This window comes from Sapajus apella, unplaced genomic scaffold, assembly GCF_009761245.1.
Source record: "Sapajus apella isolate SASKATOON/1434 unplaced genomic scaffold, GSC_monkey_1.0 scaffold8, whole genome shotgun sequence".
In the NCBI taxonomy this organism is placed as follows: Eukaryota; Metazoa; Chordata; class Mammalia; order Primates; family Cebidae; genus Sapajus; species Sapajus apella.
Window position 1 is genome coordinate 4,853,828 of NW_022436948.1, and position 18,182 is coordinate 4,872,009.

Genomic DNA, 18,182 nt, shown 5'->3' on the forward strand with positions numbered 1-18,182 from the left:
CCCGCACCAGCGGCACCTGCCTCCCGCGGGCCCGAACCCAGGCCTGCTGAATCAGGACCTCGTTTCATCAAGCCCTTCTGAGGATCCAGGTGCTCCAGCAGCTCCCTAATGGCCCAGAGTCATCCAAGCCTGCACGTAGCCTTGGACCTACCGGACATGCCCTTCCCTACGGTGGGTTTTGAAAACAGATGCATTAGCAATTGGGGGTGTACCCAATTACCGCCCAGGGCTCCCTGGGCTGACCCCACCGCCAGCAGGGACTCCCAGGCATGTGTGCCAATGGCCGCTGCGCCCCTCTTGTCCCAAACACTGTCTAGGGCAAACCCACACCATCTTCCTCCTTTCCCGTTTCTCTTTACCCACTTCTAGGTCTCGCTGGAGTTTGGCTCTTCTGGTCTCCCTAGGGTGGAAATGGGTGGAAGGGGTTGGGGAGGGCTGAGGTCAAGCAGTCCCATGGGTGGCCGTCCCTTTGGGGACTCCCCTTCCCGGCTAACAGGCTGTGAGTGGGAGATGGCATTCCTCTTTGGGAGCGGTTGGCATCCCACCTCCGTTTTCCTTAGCTCAGCTCAAAGTCCCTTACAAGCCCCCGCCTAAAGATTTCTCTTATTAGGAAATGTTGGGCAGGGTGACTCAGGCCTGTAATCCCAGCACTTTGGGAGGCCAAGGTGGGCAGATCATCTGGGGTCGGCAATTTGAGACCAGCCTGACCAACATGGAGAAACCCTGTCTCTGTTAACAATACAAAATTACCCAGGTGTGGCAGTGCATGCCTGTAATCTCAGCTACTCCAGAGGCTGAGGCAGGAGAATCTCTTGAACCCTGAAGGTGGAGGTTGCAGTGAGCTGAGATTGCACCACTACACTCCAGCCTGGCAACAAGAGTGAAACTCCCTCTCAAAAAAAAAAAAAAAAAAGGAAAGGTCACCCTTACCAAACCCAAGGCCCAGAGTCTGCCCCAGCTTTAGGTCCCAGGGTCAGGAGAAACCTGGATGGAATCAAATTCAATACTGCTGCACTTAAAGAGGGGGAGAAACCCCCGGCCAGCTCCCTGTCCTGAGGTCAACTTTGCTCTGCAGGATCCACTCCTGGAGCTGTGCTACCCATCGAAGGGATTCTTCATCCAAGGGGAATACAAGTGCTTCCAGGAACTAGCAATGACCTCACCTCAACACACACATCGACCCCTCTGCACCTGTTACTTCCCAGTCAAGAACCCAGGCAGCAGCACATCCTGGGGCTGTGTGAGCAGGACAGGCTGATGCTTTCTGAAAGAGGAACAGTGCCTTGGGAACGCAGGGTAGGCTCGAGCAGCGCTGGCACTCATGTGAACAGAGATTTCACTCTGGGCGAGGCTGTTGCTTCTTCCAACGGCAGGAGGTTCCCCTAAGGGCCTTTGTTCATGAACAAAATCAGAAAGAGCTGCAGGCAATTGATCACCAGGTAGAGGCACAGCCTCAGCCAGGGCAGGACGTGGAAGGGCAGTGAGGTACCCTGCCCGGGAAACACAGCAGGCATAGCACACTCTCAGTTGGCGCATTACCACCGTAAGTTCTAACGCCCTGGGGACTTTCCTTGCCTGCCCCCGTCCCTTCCTGGCCTTAGATTTTGGTGCTTCATTGCCTCTAATATGCATATGATGTGGCAGGTCCCTGGGGAGTACAGGTGGCTGTTTTGGGGGTGTCATTCAGCAGTCATACAACAACAGCTCACATCTACTGAGCATGTAGTTTGTGTTAGGTGCCAGCTAGAGGGACCTGGGTGCAATCACTCGCCGTAACAGCCACCCTCCGAAAGGAGGAGGATTATCACACCGTGTTCTAGAAGACAAGACTGAGGCCTAAGGAGCTGGATTCCATACCGGTGGAGCTATGGTTCAATCCAGGTGATTATTCTCCACACCCGTGCTCTTCATTGCCTCCTCGCTAGGCTAAAATTAAGAGGTAGCTCCTATACTTAGGAAGCTCACAACCTCTCATCTGAGCTGCAGAGAATATACACTCTACCAAACAAACGGAAGTTACTCTTTTTTTTTTTCTGCGAGGTAAGTTTCACACTCTTAGAGTTTGGGAGTGGCCCCCCTTTTCTTCCAGGCAACGTCTGATCCAGTCTCAGTCCCCCCTTGCCACCCCTGAACTCAGCACCCAGATCACACTCGGAGGCTCTGTTGATGCCTGTCCTTGTGCCAGGCTGCCCTCCCTCCACAGGCCCCTGGGAAAATTCATCTCCCCTGCCAGGCCCAACCTCGGTCTTGTCTATGCAGCTACCCCTGGGCTCTGCTTCCAAAGCCTGGATCAGGTTCCTCCTGCGCCCTCACTGGCCTTAGCTCAGCCTAAGGTGCTGTTGCCTCTGGCGGACAGCTGGGCGTACAGCCACCTCCTTGATAGGACCGGCCCTCCATGAAGACAGGGTGAGGTCTGATCAAGCATGCATCTTCCCAGTGCTTCCCATGGGGTCCAGCATGCCCACAATTGCTCAGTATGTGTGGGCAGAATTTAACCCTGTCGAAATACCCCTTTATCTCTGCCTCTGGAGCCCCCACCAGGCACAGCTCGGTCCTGCCTTTTCCTCCCTCTACTAAAATGTATATAGGCTATCAAACTTAAAATAATCAGAGGGGTCAGAATTTAAAGAGAGTATTCAAGTGCAACACTTAAGGACAGCTGCCTGGAAATGCAGACTCCAGAAAATGGGGTCCGTTCTCTGAGGTGTGGGGAAGTAGGGGTTGTTTACACCGGCAAAGCCGGAGGGAACAGCATTACAGCAGTCTCCATGCAAGGCTGGCATATAGTTTACAGAGATTTGACTGGTTACCATTAGCTATTCTAAAGGATTGCTTGAGATTCCATTGTAGAGAGATGACAGTCACAGGGTGTGATGGTTAATACCGAGTGTCAATTTGATTGAAGGATGCAAAGTATGATCCTGGGTGTGTCTGTGAGGGTGCTGCCAAGGGAGACAAACATTTGAGTCAGGGCTGGGGAAGGATGAAGATTAAGACCCACCCTTAATCTGGTGGGGACCATCTAATCAGCTGCCAGTGAATATAAACAGACGGAAAAATGTGAAAAGGTGAGACTGGCCTAGCCTCTCAGCCCACATCTTTCTTCCCTGCTGGGTGCTTCCTGCCCTCAATCATCAGACTCCAAGTTCTTCAGTTTTGAGACTCGGACTGCCTCTCCTTGTTCCTCAAGCTTGCAGACAGCCTATTGTGGCACCTTGTGATCATGTAAGTTAATAGTTAATAAACTCCTCTTTAGGTATATATATCTATATAATATATGTCCCCTTTATATGTGTTATGTATAAATATGTTTTTATATATGTTATATATATAAAGGGGAATATATATATATATGTATATAAACCCAGCTAATTTTTGTATTTTTAGTAGAGATGGGGTTTCACCACATTGGCCAGGCTGGTCTCAAACTCCTGACCTCAGGTGATCCACCTGCCTCAGCTTCCCAAAGTGCTGGGATTACAGGCATGAGCCATCATGCCCAACAGAGAAGTTATTATTTAAAGGGAGAGGGTGTGCAGGCAAAGAAACAGAGGAGGTAAGCAGTGCGGCACACGGGTAGATTCTTGTGCAGCGCTAGGGAGTGCCCGTAATCTCACCTTTTACATTAGGTATGGTAAACATTTGAAGAAGTGGTGTCAAGAGTCAACCCTGCAGACAGCCACTGTCTCAGGGCAGGTGGAAGAGTGACTGATCTCAGCTTGTCCTTGCTCTGCACCTGGAAGGTAATCTTGTAAGCACTGTCAGCAAGAGGCTTAGCAGAACTCAGTTTTAGGAGTCAAATGTGAGTTGCAACCCTAAGGTTACAATGGGCATGTGCGTGTTTTATGGGGGGACATGGATCCTGAAAGGCTTGGGGCCAGCAAGGAACTTCTTTGTGAGCAATTTGTGAGCGCAGCTGTCCCAGAGGCAGGAGGCCTTTGTCATTATGGGAGCCTGGGTTATGTAGAATGCTGGGGCATGGGGTTGTGATGTCACAGTGTTACAGGAAAGGGATCTGGATCTAGACCCCAAGGGAGGGTTTTGGGTCTTGCATAAGAAAGAATTCACGGCAAGTCCATAAAGTAAAAGCAAATTTATTAGGAAAATACAGGAATAAAAGAACGACTACTCCATAGAGCAAAAAATGGGCTGCTAGTTGCACATTTGTATGGTTATTTCTTGATGATGTGCTAAACGAGGGATGGATTATTCATGCCTCCCATTTTTAGACCACGTAGGGTAACTTCCTGCCATTGCGTGGCATTTGTAAGCTGTAATGGCGCTGGTGGTCATTCTCGTGGCCATCTTGGTTTTGGTGCGTTTTGGCTGGCTTCTTTCCTGCAACCTGTTTTATCAGCAAGGTCTTTAGGACCCTTATGACCCTGTGCTGACCTCCTGTCTCACCCTGTGATTTAGAATCTCTTAACTGCGAATGCAGGCCAGTAGGTATCAGCCTGGTTTCACCCAGCTCCTATTAAGATGGAGCTGCTTAGTATGTGCCTGGTACGGAGTTGCTCTGCATGGGCCTCTGACAACAGAGCTCTGCTTGGGAAAGAGTGGCAGGGTTGCAGGACTCAGCTCCCAGGCTTGATGTTTCCCTGGACATAAGGAGGTTGGGGGTCCTGAGATGTCGTTTTCTTTTGCACACCTGTCCTCCAGGCCCAGTGGACTTACCTGCCTGACACCACAGGCCCCTGGGCGGCCGGGCACGGTGGAGCCTGGCCTTGTGGCACTGGCCTGGCCTCTGCTACCAGGCTGAGGACCGGGTGCACCGGCAGCCTCAGGCCCACACTGTGCGCCGCTGCACTTGGGATCCCGGCACAGCGAGCTTCGAGCTTCGGTGCTTCTGGAATGCATGAATCAGAAGGCCTGCCGGGTCCTGCAAACGCAGGCCTCAGGGTTCTCCCCTGGGCCGATTTCTCCCTGCGCTCCCCGCCCCCATTGCAAATTTCCCAGACAACTCCGTTTAGGTTTCATTTCTGCTCCCTTGTTTTCAGAAAGGAAAAGTCAAATTGCATGACGTCAGGTTTCAGAATCCAAGGGCGGGGAAGAAGGGGGTGGTGCCAACAGGAGGGGGCGGTGTGGCTCACAAACACCACCTTCACCTCCCCCAGCCTGGACCGGGTTCTGCTGGGCAGAGGAGGGGGCGGTCGCAGAACGGGGGAGCATTCCGTTACCGTCCCTTCCTCCCGGCTGCAACGCCTGCAAGTCTATCCGCCTGCCAGCGTCCCGCCCCCTCCCCCTTCCCACCCCTCCCCGCTTTTCCTGCCTGGGCGCGAATCCAGGAACTGGTTTCCTCTGCCCCGTTTCGTTTTCCCTTCTCTGCCTGGGTTCTACAGCGTGTGTTCTAGACCCATGCTTCTCAAAGGATGGTTCCTGGAACAGCAGCACTGGCGTCACCTGGGAGCTTGTTAGCAATGCAGGGTCCCAGGCCACCCCAAGACCCCTGCACTGCACCTGCATTTTAAGGGCTTTCCTCAGGTGATCACTTGGTAACTGGGCATGAGAGCGCTGGCCTCTGGCGTGGTTGCTCTTGGTCCTCAAGGTCAAGGCCAGACTTTTCCTTCATGTCTGTCTGGGGCCCACCAGAGAGCCTTGCCAGGAGGGGCAGAGGCTGAAATCCTTTTATACTGGTGAGCTTTGGAAAGCCGACCGGGGGCCTGCAGGACCTGAGTTCAGGCTTTGTGTACAGGTGGCCCAACCACTGAAGAAAAGCAAAATATTTTACCCCAAAATCTATTTTCTTTTTTTTTAGATGCAGTGTCAGTCTGTCGCCCAGGCTGGAGTGCAGTGGCACAATCTTGGCTCACTGCAACCTCTGCCTCACAGGTTCAAGTGATTCTCCTGCCTCAGTCTCCTGAGTAGCTGATATTACAGGCATGCACCACCATGCCCAGCTAATTTTTGTATTTTTAGTAGAGACAGGGTTTCACCAAGTTGGCCAGGCTGGTCTCGAACTCCCGACCTCAGGTGATGCACCTGCCTTAGCTCCCAAAGTGCTGGGATTACAGGCATGAGCCACTGTGCTTGTCCCAAAATCTATTTCTTTTGCGTATTTCGAGATGGCTGCTCAGAGAGCCAGCACACAGAAGCACCCCTGCGGAACTGTCTTGCCTAGGGAGGATTTGCATCTTAGGGGCTCTGCACTGAGGTGGCCAGGCTTTCTGGAGACTCCCTTATCTGGATGTAGGAAAGGAGAATTGAAAGCCTGACACATTTAAAGTTCTGATAGAGGCCAGGTGCAGTGGTTCACGCCTGTAATCCCAGCACTTTAGAAGGCTGAGGCAGGTGGATCATGAGGTCAGGAGTTCCAGACCAGTCTGGCCAACATAGTGAAACCCCAACTCTACTAAAAATGCAAAAAATTAGCTGGGCATGTGTGCCTGTAATTCCAGCTACACTGTAGGCTGAGGCAAGAGAGTCCCGTGAACCTGGGAGGCGGAGGTTGCAGTGAGCTGAGATTGCACCATTGCACTTAAGCCCAGATGACAGTGTGTGACTCTATCTCAAAAAAAAAAAAAAAAAAAAAAAAGGTCTGATAGAAACAGTCACCATCTATTCTCTCTGAGGGCTGCTTCCTGCTCCCTGGGAGGTTTCTCCTAGGTAACAAGAACAACTTTGTCAGCCAGGCCTCCTCTTCTCCCAGCCCTATAGCCTGTTTTGCCACAATCCAAGCCCACATTCTTATTTTTTTTTCAAAGAATTTTTTAAAAACTTATTTTAGGTTCCGGAGCACATACGAAGGTTTGTTACATTGGTAAGCTTGTGTCACGGGGTTTGTTGTACAGATTATTTCATCAAGCAGGTATAAACCTCAGCACCTAATAGTTATGTTTGCTGCTCCTCTCCCCGCTCCCACCCTCCACCCTCAGGTAGACCCCACTGTCTGCTGTTCCCTTCTTTGTGTTCTTGAGTTCTCATTTAGCTCCCACTTCTAAGTGAGAACGTGTAGTATTTGGTTTTCTGTTCCTACGTTACTTTCAAGCTACCATTCTTTCTGTAACTTCCAGATGATGTGTAAACTTCTGCACCTCATGGCTGGAGGGGTGGGGGAGGGAATGGGCGGGAGTGGCGGGGGAGGATGGAGATCATGAATCCGAGGTTCTCCCCTGTGAGCACGTCAGTAAATGATACGCCTTTTCTCCCATTCATCTGCCTTCTCTGTGTTGATTTTTCATGACTCTTCCGAGGGTGAAGGGGGAATTTTCCCTTGGCCCCTACCCCATCAACACTGGCATTTACAATACTGGGAGAGGTCTGGTGGCCTTTCCCAAATCATTTTTTCCCAGATAGGGCCAGCTGTCCACTGGCATTCACGCACAGGAAAGACATGGTGCATTGTGGGAAATCCCATTACAAAGGGGTTCACTGAACAAAGCATCCCTCCCTCACGCTCCATTCCTCCCTCTCCCTCCTCTCACCTCCATCGCTTCCCTTTCTGTCTCCACAAACACTTATTGGGCCCCGTGCTGGCTTCTGTGCTGGACAGAGCGGCTGCCCATACGGAGACTGAGCAAGGAAGGATGGAGCTGTTAGGAGCTGTAGCTAAGTGCCGCTCTTGGGGCTTATTCCAGATGCTGGTGGCCCTGGAGAGGGACCTTGAGGGGGTCATGGGGGCAGTGGCTGAGAGGAAGGGGTTCAGGAAGGACTCATGGAGGAACAGCCACTTCGAAAGCTCGTTTTCCATTTCCGGATACACAGGAGTTACGGTGAAAAGTAGAGCACATTAATGCTTCCCTTGAGCTGGGCTCCCAGTCACCCTGGAGGCCAAGGTGGGGGGATTCCCTGAGCCTGGGAGTTGGAGGGTGCAGTCAGCTATGTTTGCACCACTGCGCTCCAGCTTGGGCTACGGAGTAAGTCCCCAACTTAGAAAATAAAATAACAAAAACGAAGAAAACTTTCCTGATCCTTGTTTGTGTCACAGATGTGAAGACAGCTAAGGCCTGAAAAGCTCAGCTCTGTGCTCTCGATTTCTGTACCCCACAGTCCCAGGTGCGTGCAAGGCACTCAGCCCATGTTTCGGGGTCGGGGTCTCTCAGGTGAGGTAGGGCATGAGGGCTCACAGGATGAGATAATAGCCCAGCTAAGGGGTGGGGCCTTGAGCCCAGGGAGATCCAGAACTGGTATTTCAGATTGTGGCCATCTCTTCTTTATTCCTGCTCCTTCTACCTGAATATAAGTGCCTACAGGTGCCAGCCACCTCTCATAATAGAAGCCGGTGCAAGAAGTATTTGGGGCCGGGCCTCCGCTATTGCTCTCCAGATCCCTGGAGCAGCAAAGGAACTGTATGGATAAGTTTGCTGTCAGATCATTCCCCAGTACTAACATGGGTGAATGTCCATGAAGTTTATGCAATAGAGATTGGGTCTACCTAGGCAGCTTCCAAGCAGCCGGGATCAGAGGCACTGCAGGTACAGATAGCCAGGTAGCCTTTCTCCATTGTTCTTGAAAAAAAGAAAAGAGGCCGTGCGCGGTGACTCACGCCTGTCATCCTAGCACTTTGGGAGGACGAGGCGAGCGGATCACGAGGTCAAGAGATCAAGACCATCCTCACCAACATGTTGAAACCCCGTCTCTACTAAAAATACAAAAATTAGCTGGACGTGGTTGCGTGTGCCTGTAGTCCCACCTACCCGGGAGGCTGAGGCAGGAGAATTGCTTGAACCCGGGAGGCGGAGGTTACAGCGAGCCAAGATTGCGCCACTGCACTCTAGCCTGGCGACAGAGCAAAACTCCGTCTCAAAAAAAAAAAAAAAAAAAAAAGGAAAGAAAAGAAAAAAATAAAAGAACTGTTTGGGAAGAATGCAAGACTTTTAAATTATCAGGCCCAGAGAGACCTTAAAATAAGACAGCTACCACTCCCTAATCCCTGCTTTCAGCTGTGTGTTCATCTCTTGAAACCTCTTGATAAGACGTATTAATAGCTGTCGATTAACCTAAGAATGCCACACTCCAGACACTGTAACCCACACCCTGTAGCTTAACAATGTATAGCCAGTCACTCTGATATGGTTTGGCTCTGGGTCCCCACCCAAATCTTATCTTGTACCTCCTATAATCTGCTAGTGTTGTGGCGGGGACCGGTGGGAGATGATTGAATCATGGGCTGGTCTTTGCTGTATTGTTCTCATGATTGTGAATTGGTCTCACAAGATCCGATGGTTTTAAAAACGATCTCTGTATAAGCTCTCTCTCTTTGCCTGCTGCCATCCAGGTAAGATGTGACGTCCTCCTTCTGACCTTCCACTATGATTCTGAGGCCTCCCCAGCCATGTGGACTGTAAGTCCAGTAAACCTCTTTCTTTTGTAAATTGCCCGGTCTCAGGTATGTCTTTATGAGCAGTGTGAAAATGGACTAATAGGAACTCATCAATGTTATTTCTGTAAGCCAGTGAGAATACTTGACAAATAGCTTTGTATCAGCCCTCTCCCTGTGTCCCTTTTTTGCTTTTAAAAATCCACTTATAAATGCCACTCATTACAGTGTAGATTCAGGACAACTTAAATCTGTGCTCCAAGGATACAATCCTCAAGCTTGGCCCAAATGCACTCCCTATTTAGATTAATTTAACCTCAGCTCTCCCCTTTATTCATTTATTTATTTTTTATTTAAATAGTTTTTGGGGAACAGGTGGTGTTTGGTTACATTGAAAAGTTTTTTTTTAATTTTTTGTTTCTGAGACAGAGTCTCGCTCTGTCACCCAGGCTGGAGTGCAATGGTGCAATCTCGGCTCACTGTAATCTCCACCTCCTGGGTTAAAGGGATTCTCCTCAGCCTCCCAAGTAGCTGAGATTATAGGTGTCTGCGACCACACGTGGCTAATTTTTGTATTTTTAGTAGAGACGGGGTTTCTCCATGTTGGTCAGGCTGGTCTCAAACTCCTCACCTCAGATGATCCACGCACCTCGGCCTCCCAAAGTGTTGGGATTATAGGCGCGAGCCACTGTGCCTAGCCTGAAAAGTTCTTACCCAAGCACTTTCTTTTTTTTTTCTTTTTTTTTTTTTTTAATAGTTTAATGTATTTTAATAGCAAACTTACAGGAACAGCACAGAAGACAGACAACATTAAAAACATGTAATTGCATGTAGGACAGCTCAGTTAGAAAAGTATAGTGAATGGATGGAATCTACTGTATGATAAAAATGCTACAAACACCATTTAGTTGCCATCAATAAGAAATTTACTTGTTTTAAAAAAATCCAAATGCTGGCATTGTCCAGAAAAATTTAACAGGTTTATTTATAATTATTATAAAGTTGAACCGCTGAAACTTGTTCTCTGAAACATTTTAACTTTCATCAATACTTTACGTCTCCACATTTATATTAAAAATTCACACACAAATGAAAATGGAAAAACTGCCAATACCTGATTTCTGTCCCCTATTTTTCCACTCGCAATCATATACTTAGGTACCTTTTGACCCCATGGGAAAAAAAATTATCTAACATTCAGAACTACCAGTAACAGGAAGAAGAGAATTTTTTTTTTTTTTTTTTTTGAGAATGAAATGTTTCCCATCATAGTGGATTCTTAAGCACGCTCTCCACGTATGCGGCGTGCTAGCTGGATGTCTTTTGGCATAATTGTTACACGTTTGGCATGGATAGCACAAAGGTTGGTGTCTTCAAAAAGGCCAACCAGATAGGCCTCACTTGCCTCCTGCAAAGCACCGATAGCTGCGCTCTGGAAGCGCAGATCTGTTTTAAAGTCCTGAGCAATTTCTCGCACCAGACGCTGGAAGGGAAGTTTGCGAATCAGAAGTTCAGTGGACTTCTGATAACGTCTAATTTCACGGAGTGCCACAGTAGCAGGCCTGTAACGATGAGGCTTCTTCACCCCTCCAGTAGAGGGCGCACTCTTGTGAGCGGCTTTTGTAGCCAGTTGCTTCCTGGGTGCTTTACCACCGGTAGATTTGCGGGCAGTCTGCTTTGTAAGAGCCATGGTATAGAGACCTCCTTACTTACCCCCTTCTCCTTCGGCTGGAGCTCAGCGAGCGAGAGGCGGCGCGGCGGCGGCTGCGAACACAATTCCCAAGCACTTTCTACTGTACTCAATATCTAGTCTTTTATCCCTCACCCCACCCTCACCCTTCCCCCTGAGTCCCCACGGTCCATTGTATCATTCTTATGGCTTTACATCCTCATAGCTTAGTTCCCACTTATGAGAACATACAATGTTTGGTTTTTTTATTTCTGAGTTACTCACTTAGACTAATGGTCTCCAGCTCCATCCAAGTTGCTGCGAATGCCATTATTTCAGTTTTTTATGGCTGAGTAGTATTCCATGGTATATATATACCACAGTTGCTTTATTCACTTGTTGACTGGTGGGCATTTGGGGGAACTGTGCTGCTACAAATATGTGTACAAGTGTCTTTTTCATATAATGATTTATTTTCCGCTGGCTAAAACCTACTAGTGGGATTGTTGGATCAAATGGTATATCTACTTTTAGTTATTTAAGGAATCGCTACTGTTTTCCATTGGTTGTACTAGTTTACATTCCTTTCAGCAGTGTAAAAGTTTTCCCTTTAACCACATTAATGCCAAAATCTATTGGTTTTTTATTTTTTTATTATGGCCATTCTTACAGGAATAAGGTGGTATCCCATTGCAGTTTTGATTTGCATTTTCCTAATAATTAGTGATGTTGAGTATTTTTTTTTTAATGTTGGATGGTCATTTGCATATCTTTGGAGAATTGTCTATTCATGTCCTTAGCCCACTTTGTGATGGCAGTATTTGTTTTCTTCTAGCTGATTTGTTTGAGTTCCTTGTGGATTCTGGATATTAGTCCTTTGTTGGCTGCATAGTTTGTGAAAATTGCCTCCCACTCTGTGGGTTGTTTACTCTGCTGATTATTTCTTTTGCTGTGTAGAAACTTTTCAGCTTAATTAAGTCTCATCTATTTGTCTTTGTTTTTGTTGCATTTGCTTTTGGGTTCTTGGTCATGAAGTCTTTGCCTAAGCCAATGTCCAGAAGGAGTTTTCCAATGTTACCTTCTAGAATGTTTATGGTTTTAGGTCATAGATTTAAGTCTTTGATCCATTTTGAGTTGATGTTTGTATAAGGCAAGAGATGAGGATCCAGTTTCATTCTTCTACATGTAGCTTGCAATTATCCCAGCACCATGTGTTGAATAGGGTGTCCTTTCCTCACTTTATGTTTTTGTTTGCTTTGTCAAAGATCAGTTGGCTGTAAGTGTTTGGCTTTATTTCTGGGTTCTCTATTCTGTTCCATTGGTCTATGTGCCTATTTTTATACCAGTGCTATGCTGTTTCGGGGACTATAGCCTTGTAGTATAGTTTGAAGTTGGGTAATATGATGTTTCCAGATTTATTGTTTTTGCTTAGTCTTGCTTTGGCTATGTGGGCTCTTTTTTGGTTCCATATGAATGTTAGGATTGTTTTTTCCAGTTATGTGAAGAGTGATGGTGGTATTTTCATGGGAATTGCATTAAATTTGTAGATTTCTTTTGACAGTGTGATCATGCTCACAATATTGATTCTGTCCATCCATGGGCATGGGATACGTTTCCATTTGTTTGTGACATCTATGATTTCTTTCAGCAGGATTTTGTAGTTTTCCTTGTAGAAGTCTTTCACCTCCTTGGTTAGGTATATTCTTAAGTTTTTGTTTGCTTGTTTGTTTTTTGCAGCTATTGTGAAAGGGGTTGAGTTCTTGATTTGAGTCTCAGCTCTCAGCTTGGTCGCTGTTGGTGTACAGAAGTGCTACTGATTTATGTACATTGATTTTGTATCCTGAAACTTTACTGAATTCATTTATCAGATCTAAGAGTTTTCTAGATGAATATTTAAGGTTTTCTAGGTATACAATCATATCACTGGTAAACAGACAATTTGACTTACTCTTTCCTGATTTAGATGCCCTTTATTTCTTTCTCTTGTCTGATTTCTCTGGCTAGGACTGCCAGTATGATGTTGACTAGAAGTAGTGAAAGTGGGCATCCTTATCTTGCTCCATTTTTCCCCATTCAGTATAATGTTGGCTGTGGATTTGCCAAGGATGGCTTTCATTACCTTAAGGTATGTCCTTTCTATATTGATTTTGCTGAGGGTTTTAATGATAAAGGAATACTGGATTTTGTCAAATGCTTTTTCTTCATCTACTGAGATGTTTGTGTGATTTTTGTTTTTAATTTTATGTGATGTATCACATTTATTGACTTGCGCATGTTAAAACATCCATGCATCCATGGTATAACACCCACTTGACCATGATGGATTATCTTTTTGATATGCTGTTGGTTTTCGTTAGCTACTATTTTGCTGAGGATATTTACATCTATGTTTATCAAAGATACTGTTCTATAATTTTGTTGTTGTTGTTGTTATGTCCTTTCCTGGTTTTGGTATTAGGGTGATACTGCTTCATAGAATGATTTAGGGAGATTCCCTCTTTCTCTATCTTTTGGAATAATTTCAATTTTTTAAATTGCCAACATTTCAATCTCACTGTTTGTTATTGGCCTGTTCAGTTTCTATTGCTTCCTGGTTTAATCTAGGAGAGTTGTATATTTCCAGGAATTTATCCATCTCCTCTAAATTTTCTAGTTTGTGTGCATAAGGTGTTCAGAGTATCCTTGAATGATCTTTTGTATTTCTGTGCTATAGGTTGTAATATCTCCTATTTCATTTCTGATTGAGCTTATTTGGATCTTCTCTCTTCTTTTCTTGGTTAATCCTGCTAATGGTCTATCAATATTTATCTTTTCAAAGAACCAGCATTTTGTTTCATTTATCTTTTGTATATTTTTGTTGCAATTTTATTTTGTTCTGCTCTGATCTTTGTTATTTCTTTTCTTCTGCTGGGTTTGGGTTTGTTTATTCTTGTTTCTCTAGTTCCTTAAGGTGTGACTTAGGATTGTCTATTTGTGCTTGTCTGTTTTTGATATAGGCATTTAATGCTATGGACTTTAATTTTAGCACCACTTTTGCTGTATCCCAGAGGTTTTGATAAGTTGTGTCACTATTATTATCATTCAGTTCAAAGAATCTTTTAATTTCCATCTTGATTTCATGCTTGACTCAGCAATTATTCAGGAGCAGATTATTTAATTTCCACGTGTTTACATGGTTTTAAGGGTTCCTTCTGGAGTTGATTTCCAATTTTAGTCCACTATGGTCTGAGAGAGTATGTGATATAACTTCAATTTTCTTAAATTGATTGAAACTTGTTTTGTGACTATCATTTGGTCTACCTTGGAGAATGTTTTATACGCTGATGAGTAGAATGTATATTCTGCAGTTGTTGGTTAGAATATTCTGTAAATACCTGTTAAGTCCATTTGTTCTAGGGTATAGTTTAAGTCCATTGTTTCTTTGTTGACTTTCTCTCTTGATGACCTGGCTAGTGCTGTCAGTGGAGTACTGAAATCCCCCACTATTATTGTGTTGCCGTCTATCTCCTTTCTTAGGTCTAGTAGCAATTGTTTTATAATTTTGGGAGCTCCAGTGTTAGGTGTATACATATTTAGGATTATGATATTTTCCTGTTGGACGAGTCCTTTTATCAGTATATAATGTCTCTCTTTGTCTTTTTTAAAACTGTTGTTGCTTTACAGTCTGTTTTGTCTGATATAAAAATAGCTCCTCCTGATTGCTTTTGGTGTCTGTTTCCATGCAATATCTTTTTTCCACCCCTTTATCTTAAGTTTATGTGAGTCTTTATGAGTTAGGAGTTTCTCTTGAAGTCAGCAGAAACTTCGTTGGTGAATTCTTATCCATTTCTGCATTCTGTATCTTTTAAGTGGAGCATTTAGGCTATTTACATTCAACATTAATGTTAAAATATAAGGTAATATTCTATTTATTGTGCTGGTTGTTGTCTGAATACCTTTTTTTCTCATTGTGTTACTGTTTTATAGGCCATGTGAGATTTATGATTTAAGGAGGTTCTATTTTGGTATATTTCCCTGTTTTGTTTCAAGATTTAGAATTCCTTTTAGCAGTTCTTGTAGTGCTGGCTTGTTAGTGGTGAATTCTCTCAGCATTTGTCTGTCTGAAAGAGACTATTTCTCCTTCATTTGTGAAGCTGTTTTGCTGGATACAAAATTCTTGGCTGATAATTATTTTGTTTAAGGAGGCTAAAGATAGGAGCCTATATTCCCTTCTAATTTATATTATTTCCACTGAGAAATCTGCTGTTAATCGGATAGGTTTTCCTTTATAGGTGACCTGATGCTTTTGCCCAATAGCTCTTAAGATTCTTTCCATTGTCCTAACTTTAGATAACCTGATAACTATGTGCCCAGGTGATGATCTTTTTGCATTAAATTTCCCAGGTGTTCTTGGAGCTTCTTGTATTTGGATGTCTAGATCTCTAGCAATGTCAGGTAATTTTTTCTCAATTATTTTCAAAAATAGGTTTTTCAAACTTTCATATTTTTCTTCTTACTCAGGAACACCAATTGTTCTTAAGTTTGGTTGTTTAATATAATCCCAAACTTCTTTGAGGCTTTGTTCATTACAATTTTTTTCCCTTTGTCTTTGTCAGATTGGGTTAATTTGAAAGCCTTGTCTTTGAGGTCTGAAGTTCTTCTGCTTGTTTCATTCAGTTGTTGAAACTTTCCAGTGTATTTTCCATTTCTCTAAGTGTGTCTTTAATTTCCAGAAGTTGCGATTGTGTTTTACTTATGCTATCTAATTATCTAGAGATTTTTTCATTCATATCCTGTATTATTTTATGAATGTCTTTTAATTGGTATTTAGCTTTCTTATGTCTCCTTGAGTAGCTTAATAATCAACCTTCTAAATTTTCAATGCCAGCCTTTCCATGATCATTTGGTTTGCTTCAGGCCAGACCTGCTGCCTTTTGAATTGGAGATAAATTTTTCCAAGTTTTTGGTCATTGCCCGAGTTTTGTGTTTAGAGTGCACACACCTATTTTCTTCCTTGCCGTTATGGACCAGATTATGCCTCCTTCCTCTGCGCCCCCGTCAAATTCATATGTTGGGGCCTTAACTTCCAATGTGACTGCATTTAGAGATAGGGTCTTTAAAGAGGTGATCAAGGTTAAATGAGTCCTAAAGGTGGGGCCCTGATTCAAGGGGACTGGTGTCCTTTAAAGAGAAAAGAGAGAGGCCAAGCGTAGGCCTGGTGAGAAGATGGCTGTCTGCAAGCTAAGGAGAGAAACTTCTGGAGAAACCAAACCTAGCAACACCACCTTGATCTCAGACTTCCAGCCCCTGGAGATGGGAGGACATGAAATTCTGTAGCTTAGGCCACCCAGCATGTGATATTTGTTACAGCAGCTATAGCAGACGAATACACTAGCATTTGAACACAAATCAAAGAGACCTCTGCAAGAGCCCTCTTGGAGATGCTGGTCAAGCTGTGATTTTTGACTTGAACTTTCTTTTCCAACATCTTTTACAGCAAATGAAGAAAGAAATTCATGTAATCTTTCTTGACTGTACCCCTGAACAAAGCTGAATGTTTTTCAATCACTCGGTTCCATCTCAAACTTGGGTTTTAAAACAAATAAGCAATGATATTTATTCTATTGTCTTTTTATTAAGGAATCTATAGTTTCATAGTTTGGAAAAAATGGAAAAGAAGAAGAAAGCGAAATTACCTATAATTATGATCACTGGTATGAAGTTCTGTGTGTGTGTGTACGCGTGTGTGCGCACACGCGCTTGTATATGGAGACAGAGTCTTGCTCTCTGTCACCCTGTCTGTAGTGCAGTGGTGCAGTCATGTCTCACTACAGCCTCAAACTCTTGGGTTCAAGGGTTCCTCCTGCTTCAGCCACCTAAGTAGCAGAGACTACAGGTGTGCAACACCATGTCTGGCTACTTACAAATTGTTTTAGAGACAGGGTCTCGTTATGTTACTAGGCTGGTCTTGAACTCCTAGCCTCAAGCCGTCCTTCTGATTCAGTCTCCGGAGTCACTGGGATTGCAGGTATGAGTCACTGAACCTGGCTACATTTTGTTTTCTTTTTTGAGATGGAGTCTCGCTCTGCCACCAGGCTGGACTGCGGTGGCACAATCTCGGCTCACTGCAACCTCTGCCTTTTGGATTGAAGTGATTCTCCTGCCTCAGCCTCCTGAGTAGCTGGGACTACAGGTACGTGCCACCACGCTCAGCTAATTTTTTGTATTTTTAGTAGAGATGGGGTTTCACCATGTTGGCCATGACAGTCTCAATCTCATGACCTCAAGAGATTAATTAAGAGCAATAGCCTCACGGATCTCCATCACTCCACAGCACTCATTCCTTTAGTGAGATGTCATTTATTAAGCAGTTCCAATGCTGCACGTGCTGTGCAAGAGCCTGGACATACAAAAGAAGTATTCGACCAAGACCTTCCCACTCTGGGGTCTCATAATCTTGTACGGGGGAGGGAATACAAATACAAATTAGCAAAGAATGGTAGCAGTATCTTAGGATACTGTAACTGTGTGCTACAAGTCCCAAGGACTGGAGAAACACCTTTTCATGAAGGTCAGGGAAGGGCTGGGTGTGGAGATAGCTGAGCCCGTGTGGACCTCTGATATATGCTCTGGTGCTGGGGGAGTCCAGTAAAGTTGGACACAGACAGCAGCAGAAGAGTCTGGCCCCAAAGCAGAGGCAGCATCCTGCACCGTCTCCCCTTACAATGAATGAGTACGCACAGGAAGACAACCACAGGCTTCACCACGCTTCAGTGGATCCCTTCACTGGAGAATTTACAGAGCATGTACCGCGCCTGAGTGAGCCGGTAAATTCTCTCCTTAAGGATTCTTCTCCTGGTGGCGGTCTCACTATGCTCTTGAAGCAACCAGGAATAGCGATCTTTTTCCTGCAGTATCTGCATCATGGCTTTCTGCAGCCAGTCACAGTTCTCTCGGAGCACAAAGTACTGAATTATGAATGGGATCTGGTTGGCGAGACGTTTGCTGGTATCCTGGAAGAGGGAGTAAGAAGGGTTTGCTGGAGTGGTCTCAGTCCAAGATCCGTGGTTGCAGAGGGAAGGCAGGCATGGCGTTCTTGGGTATACATATGGTTGCCTTGCTAATTCCTGGTGGTCCCGCCCACTTCCACTCCAGTGGTCAGCAACAAACCCCATGAAGGCTGTATCTGCAATAACCCCTCTGTACTTCTAGGTATCCCTTCTAGCACTGAGAACCCCCTGGTAGGCTAGCAAGCCCATACCACCTCTGGGCATCCCC

The 18,182-nt window shown here is 45.3% G+C and overlaps 2 protein-coding genes across 3 annotated transcripts in view; both read right to left on the minus strand.

The window, feature by feature from the left end:
* Positions 1-10,009: 10,009 nt before the first annotated feature.
* Positions 10,010-11,011, minus strand: LOC116550793 (histone H3.3C-like). The gene has a single exon (XM_032276830.1). It carries the CDS (start codon positions 10,944-10,946, stop codon positions 10,536-10,538), a length of 411 nt encoding a protein of 136 aa, XP_032132721.1. The 5' UTR covers positions 10,947-11,011; the 3' UTR covers positions 10,010-10,535.
* A 6,233-nt stretch (positions 11,012-17,244) lies between these two features.
* The window catches only part of MX2 (MX dynamin like GTPase 2), a 45,141-nt gene continuing 44,203 nt past the window's right edge, over positions 17,245-18,182 (minus strand). For both annotated transcript variants that reach the window (XM_032276825.1, XM_032276826.1), the window contains one exon: positions 17,245-17,917. In XM_032276825.1, the coding sequence (XP_032132716.1) occupies positions 17,675-17,917 (243 nt within the window). In that variant the 3' untranslated portion in view covers positions 17,245-17,674. The remainder of the gene's footprint in view (positions 17,918-18,182) is intronic.

What these genes read in the sequence shown, in the direction of transcription:
- LOC116550793 (XM_032276830.1), bottom strand. Translation starts at nt 10,946, where the DNA reads ATGGCTCTTACAAAGCAGACTGCCCGCAAATCTACCGGTGGTAAAGCA.